The sequence below is a fragment of the Antennarius striatus genome, chromosome 19 (assembly GCF_040054535.1).
Source record: "Antennarius striatus isolate MH-2024 chromosome 19, ASM4005453v1, whole genome shotgun sequence".
NCBI classification, from domain to species: Eukaryota; Metazoa; Chordata; class Actinopteri; order Lophiiformes; family Antennariidae; genus Antennarius; species Antennarius striatus.
Window position 1 is genome coordinate 8691158 of NC_090794.1, and position 13003 is coordinate 8704160.

Genomic DNA, 13003 nt, shown 5'->3' on the forward strand with positions numbered 1-13003 from the left:
GCATGCTTTTGGAGGTGGGAGGAAGCCGGAGAACCCGGAGAAAACCCACGCAACTATATTAAAATATATATTGCATCTAATGTGCATGCAAAATAACTAGTATACTGAAACATGAATGACAGTTGAAGTCATTTTATTAGAAAAAACACTACTGTGCAATGTTACAAAGAAATCCGTCTCTTGAGGAAGTTGGAAGATGGTTGTTGTTTCCAGGGCAGAAATTCCACCTCACCTGTTGGAGGAAAAAGACTTAAGCTCTTTTTCAAGTTATGGTCCTCTTTGTTGCTGACTGAGAGAGATGCTAACATATATGAGTCCAATGAACAAGTATATGACAAACTTAACTGGACAGGCATATACAGAAAATGTACTCACCCTTCCAATCATACTGCCAGACACTAGTCCTGTTTCTTGGGGTTATTTACTGCAACATAGTGGTATAACACAACGAGCAGGAACAATGAGACGCCAAGCATATTGGCAAATATGGCCAGCTGTACGTCTGTCACCATTCTGCCAAGGAAAGAGACACATGGTTCTGATCAGATTCGACGCGATCCTTTATTAAATCCCAGAGAAGGAACACAGCCTTGTATTTGAGAAGTTCAGTAATTTTACAATATAACCATATCTATTTCGCCATCATCTGTCAAGTTCACCTTTCTGGGTACCTGAAAGCACATTACGGACTTTGCATGAACCTGCACAGATGTCCGCAATCTCAGAAAAGAAAATTTAAGAGAAGTGACATACTAGAATCTCATTTTTAATATTTATAAGAATAATTTTTCACGTTGAAAACCTCTACAATTAGTACTGCATTGAAAAAAAAAACCATCGGCCAGGAGTTACGTAGGAATCGAACGACCATCATTATAATGCGTTACAGATGATATTATTAAAAATCAGCATGCTAGTACGTTGCATTTCAGCTAGGTAAATCTAGCTAGCTAGAGCTCTGGCTATACTAAATTACCAAATAAAGGTAATGAAAATAAACATTGAAATTAAATTTGAGACAATTGCCAACTAAAATCAAAACGTAACTTAATTGACATTAATACTTACATTAATCTTTAAATTGGACTCCGACTCTCGGCTCCTTGATATTTCAACTGCTCAGCAGCACAAGCAACTCTGTCTGTCACTTCCTGTTGGGGAGGAAAGCCACGTCACGTCTAGATCGCCGTAGAAATAGTGTCAATAGAACCAACCTCATCAGTTAACGCGTATAGCTCGAAAGATCAAATGGAGCTAAAAAATGATTTTTTTTAGATTTTTAAAAAATATTTATTAATCATTTAAAATCATGTCGTTTTGAATCGTTTTACGGGATGTGGTTACTTTTTTTTGTTGTTGTAACGTTGTCATCCAGACCAGAGGGGGCAGTAGTGAACTACAATCAGCTGGATCTTATGACCCCCGTAGGAGTGGCCCAAACGTACGGAGATCACCTCACCCGGCGTGAACGACGGCGACTAAACCAAATGCTAATTGGAATCAGCATCTAACATAGGGGGCTGAATTTCCAAACAAAATTTATCTAATAGTTGAGCCAGATTGTGCTACCATGGTTCTTTACGAATATGTCACCCAGGAGCAGCTTGCGGGCTTCGACAAATATAAGGTATGATAATGATAGAGTGCTAAGCAGCTAACCATTGAACCGACTTATAGTGGGTGTGCTAATAGCTAACGGGTCATGGTGCGCTGTGCAATTGCCTGGCAAATAAGTGTATGAAGGTACCAAATGTTAGCCAGCTGAAAGGACTGTAGATGGTGGGCAAATTTACTGCAGAAAAAAAAACAGAACACAATTTCGTATGCTGTTAATCACAGTATTATCTGCTCGTCTCTGATGGTGTCTTGTAAGTTTGTATGGTTATTACATCAAGTGGTTGTTTATGCAGTCGATCGCTAATCTGCACAATGGAAAGCATAGAAAGCGTCTATAATGCATAAAAATTGGGATTCCACTCAACATGAATAATTCCGTCTATGGGAAACGATGATAATAAAAAGTCAAGAATTCAAGTGACCACGGTTTTGTTTTTGGTAAATATATTAAAGCAGTACCACGCCTTCTGCATGTCAGTCACACAAGCCTGATTGTGTTCACATAACTGCATTATTATACCAGTGTAACAAAATACATACAAGACGTCTGTTGTGTCGTCTTCATAGTGGAGTACTGAAGAAAAAGGGAGTGTTTTTCTCTTTGCAGGCAATGTGGGTGTGGGGGTAGAATCACATGCCAACTATTAGTAAGCACTAATAGTTGGTATGACTAATAGCATTTGTGGTGCAAATCTTTCTGTGATGCTTTCGGATAACCACAGATGAAATGTAAATTAACAAAGTATGCTCAATTCAATTTGAATACAATTTTGATTAATTATTATTTAAAATTAGATCCTCTGCTCCTCCACTCAAAAAGAACCGGATAAAGTGGTTTGGTGGGTGCCACCTAGGCACTTTAGGGCATATTTTAACAGAGAGGAGATCCTGATATTTATATAAGAGATTTTACACATTCAGTCATATAATCTCCAATGTGTCAAGCAAAAGAATTACCCTGATTAGCATTCTTCCTCCACAACTCAAAGCTGAAAAACAAGAAGAAATTAGATTGGTGTTTCACGTTATCAATATATCACACTGTGTATCCCTGAAGCTTACAGATGAGCAACACAAGCAATTCTGATACAAAGCTTTATCAAAGTTAAAGACTTTGCAATCAAATACTCCGCTACCTAAGTCTCAATTTACGTTTTGTAGTTGATAAAACTTCTCTAGTCTTATATTTTCCTGCAAATGTTTCTTGTCCTTAAATACAACATCCAAAAATAAGATCAGCATTGGTGGTTTAGGATCTGGCACTGTCATGATTTCTGTTTTTATTACTGGGTAGAAACCACTTCCCCGAATTGTCTTTCATGAGAGACCCATTTTCAATCATTGTTTTTAAGTGGCATCTATGGCTGCAGGAAAGCAGAGGATGACAAATATAAATGAAAGGGCTCTCTTCTTGCAGAGGTTTTTAGATCATTTGTTTGGATCCATTTATGTAAGATAAATACATTAAATGAGAATAGTTTGCATACATAGTGATGATGAATCACATCAGTTGTTCTCGCTTTGAGAAACAATACTTGTACTTGATGGATTCTACTGTATATGAAGATTAATGCTGTGTTCATAGTATCATCCTAACCAATCGAATTTTGTCTCTTTTCAGTACAGTGCAGTGGACACAAATCCCCTTTCTATATACGTCATGCACCCATTCTGGAACTGTGTGGTGAAGGTAAGAATGAGTTATTTGACTATGTGTGTGTCTGTTATGTGCGCATACATCAGCATAAGATTTTGAACCTTCTGTGACGCAGCAACAGCACTGACCACTTGTCAGAACTCATCAGTCTCTGGGTTCATTTTTTTCCTTTTTTCTATCAGTAGAGACAGTGAATAAAGTCATGCACCCAGAAAAATAATTCTTTTGTTGTTTTTTTTAAGATAAATGGCTTTGGGTTACCCACATCTACTGTATATATCACATATCTACTGTATATATGTACATCAAGCTTTTTTTATTTGGTCTTAATCCCAACCACAGCCTGATATTGACATGACGAAAAATCCTGAGAATCATTTTTGTGTCACAGATGTGTAATATCAAGTATGACAAGTAAGCTAAGCTGATATTATGATGAGATGTTCATTAATTGTGACTCAATCTCTCTTTCACAACAGTATCTACCAACTTGGTTGGCTCCAAACCTCATCACGTTTACAGGCTTTATGTTTCTTGTGTTGAACTTCCTCATGTTGGCCTTCTACGATTTTGACTTTAATGCCTCTGGTAAGTCCTCTGCAAAACTTGTTATTCTGCTAGTTGAAATGGAATGGAATGAGGGAGCGTTGTCTAGTCATCTCGTACACCATGCTATAATGTGGTTGAATGGAAAACAGCAGTTTTCAAAATAAAAAAGCTGGAGGAGTTAATTTTGGTGAGTTGGTTTATGAAAGACAAAGTCCATCACTCACCAAAACTTGAATGTCTGTGACTTCTCGGGGTAATTATTAATCCATTATATCCTGCAAACACACACTAAGTTAGTTTACATGTACGACACTCTCTCTGTGATATCAACAAAAACAGACAGTTGAACCATGTAGATATTTGTCAGTTTTCTTCTGGTAACTTCATTCTTTTGGCACTCTTAACATAAATGAAAGACATGCACAGGCAGATGTCAGACACTTGGACATCTAGAATATATTCAGAGAGGACAAAACACACAAAATGCTCTATGGCAAAAGCAAAATATTTACCTATTATGGCTAGTTGTTAACTGTGAAGTATTACCCTTAGCAAAGACTACAGAGCATCTTGTGTGTTTCCTCCTTTTTTAAAATATGTTTTAATAAGGCATTGTGTTCAGTTAAGGAAAAGGCATTCATTGTTCATCTATAGCTCTGTGTTTGATGTCTTGTACATTTACATTATTTGTGTCTCAGCTGCAGGACATGAACATGTGCCTAGTTGGGTCTGGGTTGCTGCAGGGATTTTCAACTTTTTGGCCTATACACTAGGTGAGTTCTAACCCCTGCAACTCCTGTGTGTTATGTTTTTCAGCCTTTCTCCTGATAGAATGTGTTCTTTAGATTTCAGTTGTCTCGAGACGGAAAGATGTTAGTCATTATTAGAGTTGATCATGTTTCAGATCTCAGCGATTCTGAGTCCAGTTCCAGTTCAAAGAATCATTTCGTATAAAAAATGTATCGCTCGTAATGAACGATACATTCATATACTAGTCACGTAATGGGATTCCTGGCTAGTCTCAATGAAATTGCTAATAGTTTTTAGCATTTTCCCTTCAGACAGCTGGTAGCTACTCAGTCGGGTGTAACACAATCTGCATTTTTCATTTTACTGAAACAACTTGATAATTGTACTTCCCATGAATTAAAGAAGAGTTTACAGTACTTTAAATGTGCCACCTGGAAAGGAGTTAAGAAGAGCAGGTCATTAAATGTTTGTTGAGGAGTTTAGTTGATACCCTGGTTTGCAACACTATCAATTACTTGTAATTGTTATTAACAATTAAAGAAGCAGTTAATGTAGAGTATTAACATAGCTACCTGGAATACTTTTAACCAACGATTATCAATAAAGATGCATGTATGCAATTGTCATTAAATGCTGCACAAATTAATATTTTTCATAATGGTTGTGAATATAATGAATGTGTTTAATGTGAGAAGGGTTGCTGGTTGCTCTGCCAATATATTCTTCTGGAGCTGATGAAGAGAGAAAGACACAAAGTTCATCTGCTTGGATAAGAGACTAATCACGTGTGTGCATGTTAATTATAACAGTGTGGGAACGTATCACCGTAGTGCTTTCAGCTCGTTCCACTGCCCTGAAGAGTCAATTCATTCACTTTCAGTTACTTGTAGTGTAGAAATGGCTGTGTTCACGTCCTAAGGACCCATAGCAACTTTTCAAGTAGGACGAGTTACTTTAGTATTCACGCAGTCACGTCTAGCCGTGATGATGAATGATTAGAAATGTCTTCCAAAAACAAATAGACAGTAGCATTGATCAATAAGTATTAACTAAATATTCAGGTATCATTTAAAAAAATTTGCCTGCAGGTAAACGGATTCTGGGCCTTTTTAGTTTTTTGTACGGCATGAATGAGTGTGTGAAAGTCACTTAATCATATTCCTGTTGCCCTTAAATTTTCGGCAGTCAGAAACAATGTTCCCTCTAATTTTTTGTGTGTTTGGGCAAGAGCACAAGCTTCCTGAGCACACTGAGGACCACTGGGAGCAACATCATTATCACACTTCAAAACCTTGGATCATAGAAAGATACATGGCTTATTAAAAGAGTCAAACTACAGTAGCAATTTTCATTATTTACTTTTAATATAAGTAATTTGGCCCACTTGAAATGAAAAAGACATAGCTCTTGTTCCTCATTAAATGTGTGGTATGTTATACGTGAGGTCCAGTTGTGGCCTGGCTTAGGATCAGTTTCTGAAAGAAATGATACATACTGTATACACCTTTCAGACTTTTTGTTCGAATTAAAACATTCACATTTTGCTCATAACGTGTGCTGTTGCTTGTGATACAGTGTAAATGCATCTAACTCTTTGTCTGTAAAATATCGGATGACTCCTTTTTTTATTAGCATTTCTGCTATCCATAAATTATTGAGTAGTAACAGCATTTAATATTTAATATCCATAAATTTTTTAAAAAATCTTAACAAATGTCATTAGAATATGCACAAATCTGACTTTTACAACACACAGGATATCACAATACGTTTACATTGAATGTTATTTTATGCGCAGCAGGGAATTTCTTGTGCGCTGAGACTGCGAGCAGTGTGCGATTGCGCAGGCGTGCAGCTTAGAGGGAACTGGTCAGAACTGATTCTCTGAACAGTTATATTGAAAGTTTTCCCGTTATAATTTCTGTGAATTTGTGTTGTGTAGATCATCGCGAGGCCAAGATAAATTTTTGACAACCATTAATTGAACACTGAAAATAAGATGGCTCTCCGTGTAGTGCTTCTTTTGAATATATATCAGCAGAATATTTTAAAGTGTGGATGAAATGACTGATCCGCTGCTGTTACGTCACTGTTGGGAAGCAGGAATGTGACTGTTCAGAGACTTTGTCCACTTATGTGAGAGTGGGGCTGCAGCCTTGGCTGAGTGAAAATGGGGTGAATTGAATGTTTCTTATATTAGGGTTCACAAAAATATCTTCCTGTCATGATCCATGTACATTTTTTTTCTCTTTTTTTTTTTACGTTCAGATGGTGTTGATGGAAAACAGGCTCGTCGCACTAACTCCTCCACACCTCTAGGGGAGCTGTTTGACCACGGCCTCGATAGTTGGGCCTGCATCTTTTTTGTGGCCACTGTTTACTCCATATTCGGACGTGAAGAAAGCGGCGTAGGTGTTGCTATGCTGTATTACATCCTGTGGGTGGTGCTATTCTCATTCATTCTGTCACACTGGGAGAAATACAACACCGGCATCTTGTTTTTACCCTGGGGATACGATATCAGCCAAGTGGTAAGGACACACATACCTGAACATGAAATGGAATCCATTGATGGATAATTGACTTGTTTGCTTAACCATGTCCCCTCCATTAATGTTGTTACACCTATAATAAAAAAACAGTTTTAAAAGAACGTATATCTTTGAATCCAGACACAAATATGCTTTAACTAGCTAGTTAATAATGTCAGCTTTGGATGGAAAAGTGTCTTTTCAATGTGTCTGGCTGGAGGTGTTGAAGTGGCAGCCCTGCAGCAGTGATCATTAGACTCTACATATACTATATATCTGTCTCCGTGGTGAAATACTGAGGCTAAAGCAGCAAGAAAATGCTTCACTTGACACCCCAATCTTCCATTGACTCACTGACATTGGGTGTCATCTTCTTCCAGACCATCTCCCTCGTTTACTTGGTCACTGCTGTGGTTGGCGTGGAAACATGGTATGACAAAATCTTGTGGCACTTCCTTTACAGAGACCTCTTCACTTTTATGATTATAGGTAAGCTGTGATTGGCCACACTATTATAGAGTCATTCACCAGCTGGAGCAGCACGTTAATGAATGTGTTTTGATTCCCAGTTTGTTCTTTCACTGTGACGTTACCCATGAGCCTCTACAATGTGCTAAAGTAAGTCAGCAGTCTTCTGTGATTACCACATTGTGTTATCGTGTCACACAGCACACTGAAGTCTTCCATCTCTTTGGATTTGCAGGGCTCACCGCAGCAACAGTCTGAAGCACAGCAGCCTCTATGAATCCTTCCTGCCCTTCCTCTCTCCTGTCCTCCTCTTCATCTTGTCAACAATCTGGGTTGTCTTCTCTCCATCCAACATCATTGAACTGCAGCCCAGGATCTTCTACCTCATGGTGGGGACGGCCTTCGCTAATGTCACGGTGAGCATCTGCTGTATTCACTCTTTCTTTTCCACTGACAGCCGTTAATGTTCCTTTTATGCATGTGAATGTTTTTGTCTTGCAGTGTAAACTGATTGTGTGTCAGATGAGTAACACACGTTGTCAACCACTAAGCTGGCTGTTGATACCCATGACCCCAGTGGTGTTGTTAGCAGTGACTGGGGTGGTCGCCAATGAGAGCTTACTGCTGTATCTGTGGACAGCTGCTGTTATATTAGCACACATACACTACGGTGTATCAGTGGTAAGAACAAACGTATTCACTCGCACTATCACTGTTCAAATTAAGAAATTTTCCTGTATGTCTCTGCTGCATGGCCACATGTTTGTTTTTGTTATCCATTGAATGAGGTATTAAATCACTGTGTTTTTTTATTACTAGGTACAACAACTCAGCAGACACTTCAACATCTGCGCCTTCTCCCTGAAAAAGCCAAACACTGACTGACAGGAGGAGGATCGAATCGGCTTGAAAGAAGCTGAGGTTTAGGCTCCTCCCCTCCTCTGCTTCATCGACACTTTGTCCTCATCACCACGGAAACTGCGTCCCCTCCCCTCCATCTGCAAGAACACTGAAGAATGGAGTGGACTCTTATTTCACTGTCTGCAAACATTTGCGCTTGCACATACAGACATGCACACAAACACAGATAAAAACTATCTCTAGTCCCAACAATTAAGCGGGCCAAGGGGATCTGGCTTTCGTAATTGGTGATTGGCTGATTTGGTTGAGCCAATGAGGTGCAATTGTTTCCTACGGAAATGTACTTCAGTCACGAGGACAGGAGCCGTGCAAGTACACAAACACATATGTTCAGTATTCTGCTTTCATGCAGATTTCTATCTCATGGTGGGTTTATCAGACATAAATGCATCCGCACATCAGAAAATCGAAAACATAGTGTTATGAATGTATGATATGCCTTGGGTAAAACTCTTAATTTTTATTATATTAACAGGAAAGCCTCAAATAGTGTTTTTTTCAATTGTGACCAGTTCTTTACATTCTTGCCAGATGTGGCTCAGTCATCCACAGCTGTGTCCAGAGTTTAACAGTTCAGTCACCTTTTTATCATCTGATGATTTCAAGTCAGAAATCCCAGTGATAAATGTTCATATATATATATAAAGACATATATGTATGTGTAAAGGGGTTTGGGGCTTTTTACTTTTTTTTCTCTTTTTTTTTTTTGATCTGAAAGGAACAAAATCAAGACTAAAATGTTGGATTTTGATGAACCATGGCAAGACCAGGGTGATTTCCAACCTTTCTAACTGCTAACCCTCCACTTGGACCTCTATCTGAGCACTGACCTCCCGGCTCTCCCTCCATCGAGGTGTCGTGTTTTCATGCTGATGCATTCTTTTATTTACATTTTTCTTTTAATCTTTTAGTTTTTGTTTGTCTGTTGCCATGGCATCTGCTTGTGGTGGGTTTGCACTGCGCTTGAATGAAGAGTGCGTCCAAAAGCCATAAACGGAGCGGACTCACTCTGAGGGAACAAGCCTTTGCACAAGATGCCACAAACAGCGTGACACCGCCTGGCATCACTCTCCTGCCCGCACACAGATATTATCACAGCTTTTATACTGGGTGTCAACTTGTACGCATTTTTTCAGTCTGTTAAGGTCTTCTTTTGTGTCTTTCAAATGTTTCCACTGTGAGGATAACTCCTCGGTGCTGTCTGCATACTGGACATGAATTCTCATCATACTGAGTTTGACTGCCAGGCCAGCTAATATTTGACAAGGCTTACTAATTGTCTGTCACGTCTGAGTCTTCATCTTCCAGCATAGGCAATTTATCATTGTGTTCTTTCATAGGAAAGATTTTCTTTAATGTGTAATCTGAGCTTTTGTTAGTCTTGTCTTTACTGTTTAAAGTGACTAACCTCATCTCTGCAAGGATCCCCACATCCATTAAAACTGAAGGTAGATGCGTCAGCTGCACAAAAGACTTTGAATTCAAGCTGATAGAAACTTAAAACAATGGATGTGGAGCCAAGTCTATGGAACAAATTGTTCAATATGTCTGCTCCACCTATCATGTCAGCCAGTCACTCTGCACTTTTAGCTTAAAAAAGTAGGTGGATGTGGTCAGCTTAACCATTGATATATTGTCTGAGTCTGTTGTTCTGTAGGAAAAGGACCAGAATAACAGTTCAGTAAACTTTAAGTTCTTATAGGAATCGTGTGTATCCATTCTGTGACTGAAAATTAGGTCCGAATGTAATTATCACACATAGTGGATTGCAGCACTGTAAGTGTGATGATACTTGAAGACTAAAAGGAAAGGAATGTTCTGATAAACCAATAGGAAAATACCCACATTTTGGTGGATGGGGTTAGCCACTTACCAAAGTTTTATCTGTTAAGTTACTCATAACCTCTGAACATGTAGATGTGCATCATCACGTCCCAGTAGTGCTGTTGCCACTGGGATAAAGATGTAAAATACTCTTACTGAGCTATATAGGTCTGTAGTATCTGCACTGCAATTGAGAAAGCTTGCACACTGTCATAAATGCATAAATGGTAAATATTGGACACGATTTTAAGGAATTCTATGACTTGAGACAATAGATTGTGGTGGCACAAGAACATCTTCCTGACATTTCACCACTAACTGGTGGGTTCAGCCGTTGTTTGGGTATGTGCATATGTTTGTTTGCATGTCTATGTATGGATGTAGTCATACTCTGTGTTTATATCTGAAATTGTTTTTAACTACAAATGAGATTGTTTTACTAGAAGCTAATGTCTCAGAGTATGGTGCAGATTAGAATGGACCCTGAATTCTGCAAAGCTACAGAACTAGTGTCCATCCTATAAATTATAAATGCAGAAAATGTCATGTTTTAACAGAAAACTGTTAACCAAGTGAGGTAAACTGTGTCATTCAATGTAACAAACAGGAGGTTCCTAACAAAGCATGAAAAAATGAAATTCTCATTCCAGCCAGCAGAATTTTTCAGTTTATTCACTTGGTTTTCTTTGTGTTTTTTGTAGTGTGCTCCTCTGCTTCATTCACCACTTTCTCAGCCCCTTCAGATCAATTAAAACAAGCTGTTCAAATGGTGACTAAGTTGTTATATAATGCTGCTCTGCCTTAAACTGTAGGGCTCCAGTGTGTCTATTGTGATGTTATATTTAACCAGTAAAAAGAATCGTTTGTCTAGAAACAAATAAATGATTTTTTTTCTTTAAACCTTGACTTGTCATCACCAGAAATTTGAATTTATATTACGTTTGCAATATACAAGCATAGGTGGCCGTTTTTCATGCAGTCAAAGTAAACCACAATATTACAAATATGTTTGAGACGTATTTATTTTTATAGTTAAAGCTTCAACCTGTTACTTGCACCAGACAACATGAACAGGTAGTGTCAAAAGGTTTTCTGGTGACGGATGTAATCCAAGTGTTGAGTGAGTATCAGAAAACAAGATGCACTACACAGATTGTCCATCAGATGGCGCTGCAGTACTACATTTAGCACGAAACTTTCCTATTGACTTGATGGTTTCGCCCCCGAGGAATGAAAAAGATTGATGGATGTTCCTGCACGAATTTCTCAAGAAAATGAGTTTCACAGGCAAAAAAAAAACTGTTTTTACGGCCTTTATCACAGCGGGAACAGCATGTGTGCTGAACTGAATACCTTTGACTCATGTAGCTCTACTTTCTGTTACAAACTTCATTAGTTATTGATTCTCAACTCACAAGCTTGCCTGGCAGCTACACCATGGCCATGTGTTTTGTTTTTATCATCTTTACACTTTCACAGAGACTCATGACACCCACAGGGAGCAAGATGTTTTGGAGGGATTGTTGATTTTCAAACAGAAGAGTCAATGATTCAAGTGAACATTACGTTAAACTGCCAGAGAAAGAAACCATATCCCTTTTATTAAAGGACTTTATATCATCAGGTTATATATGAATGCGTAGACCCAGCATGTGCTGGATGCAACTCATCTATTGTAAAAGCATGGCTGCTGAGTTTTGCCTGTGATCCTGGAGTATTCAAATGCAGCTGGGTTGGAAATGTTGCATTTAAGATAACAATATAGTGTTTTCCTCAGAAGACCATGCAACAATGGCCCTCCTGTCCTTTTTAATCTTACAATTTAATCATATATATTTATATCATACAGGTTTTTTAGAGGGTGTTATCATAATGTTACAAACCAGCTAGAGGACTGGGGAAATAACATAACTAGGATATAAAAAGAGGGGAACATAAAACATTTATTTACAAATTAGTGTACACTAATCAAAAATCACATAATCCAAATCACAAGGTCAAAAATCATTAGGTCACGGTTCGATGCTGCTTGCTAAGGCGTGCTGCCACAGTCAGACAGTCGCCCTGCGTGAATGGCATTGCAGAGCTTTTAAGCTGTCCATTTTTCCGGTGAGGAGGCAGGGCTTGGGCTAATCAAGGAGACGGCGCACCAATCAAGAGATGGGTTGGCCTTGCAGAGGGATATACTGTACAATATACTGTACACAGATGAGCTACGGCCGTAACAATAACATTAAAACCAATTAAATAGAGATGAAAAAAAAAATTTTTAACATGAGAAAACATTATTAATGGTACTTCTGTATATTTTGCACTGATTTTATTAGAACGCAACTACTGCTTATCTGCTATTTTAAACTGTTATGTTTCTACTAAAAACGTTTTTGTTCTACAAATAAGGAAGCCATAAGCTGACACCAAAGATTTTTTGCTGCATCCTCTATGTAAGAGCCAAACTTTTTCTGTGATTTGTCAGGGTTGGGCAAGGCAGAACTCTGCGGTCCTCAGACACAAAGACAGCTTATTTGTTTACTCCACAAATGGCACAAAATAGAATGTCAGATTTCAGTAAATCACAAGGTTATTGAACAAACAACTTACCAACTTACTGTCTTTCTGGGAGGCTATTTTCACAGATAATGCAGAGTGATCCTGGCATGTATTGACTATTAGATGGTTTCTGCTA

General features: G+C 38.4%; 2 protein-coding genes across 2 annotated transcripts; one reads left to right on the top strand and one right to left on the bottom strand.

Moving 5' to 3' along the window:
* Positions 1 to 116: 116 nt before the first annotated feature.
* Positions 117 to 2175, bottom strand: ost4 (oligosaccharyltransferase complex subunit 4 (non-catalytic)). Its single transcript, XM_068342274.1, has 4 exons — positions 2158 to 2175; positions 1069 to 1151; positions 376 to 513; positions 117 to 232 (listed from the first exon to the last, which is right to left on the bottom strand). Exon 3 carries the CDS (start codon positions 510 to 512, stop codon positions 399 to 401), a length of 114 nt encoding a protein of 37 aa, XP_068198375.1. The 5' UTR covers position 513; positions 1069 to 1151; positions 2158 to 2175; the 3' UTR covers positions 117 to 232; positions 376 to 398.
* Positions 1460 to 11223, top strand: selenoi (selenoprotein I). The gene is made up of 10 exons (XM_068342273.1): positions 1460 to 1627; positions 3239 to 3307; positions 3754 to 3862; positions 4522 to 4596; positions 6842 to 7104; positions 7485 to 7593; positions 7674 to 7722; positions 7808 to 7988; positions 8074 to 8253; positions 8392 to 11223. The coding sequence occupies exons 1-10, from the start codon at positions 1571 to 1573 to the stop codon at positions 8497 to 8499; spliced, it is 1200 nt and encodes a 399-aa protein (XP_068198374.1). The 5' UTR covers positions 1460 to 1570; the 3' UTR covers positions 8500 to 11223.
* Positions 11224 to 13003: the final 1780 nt, after the last annotated feature.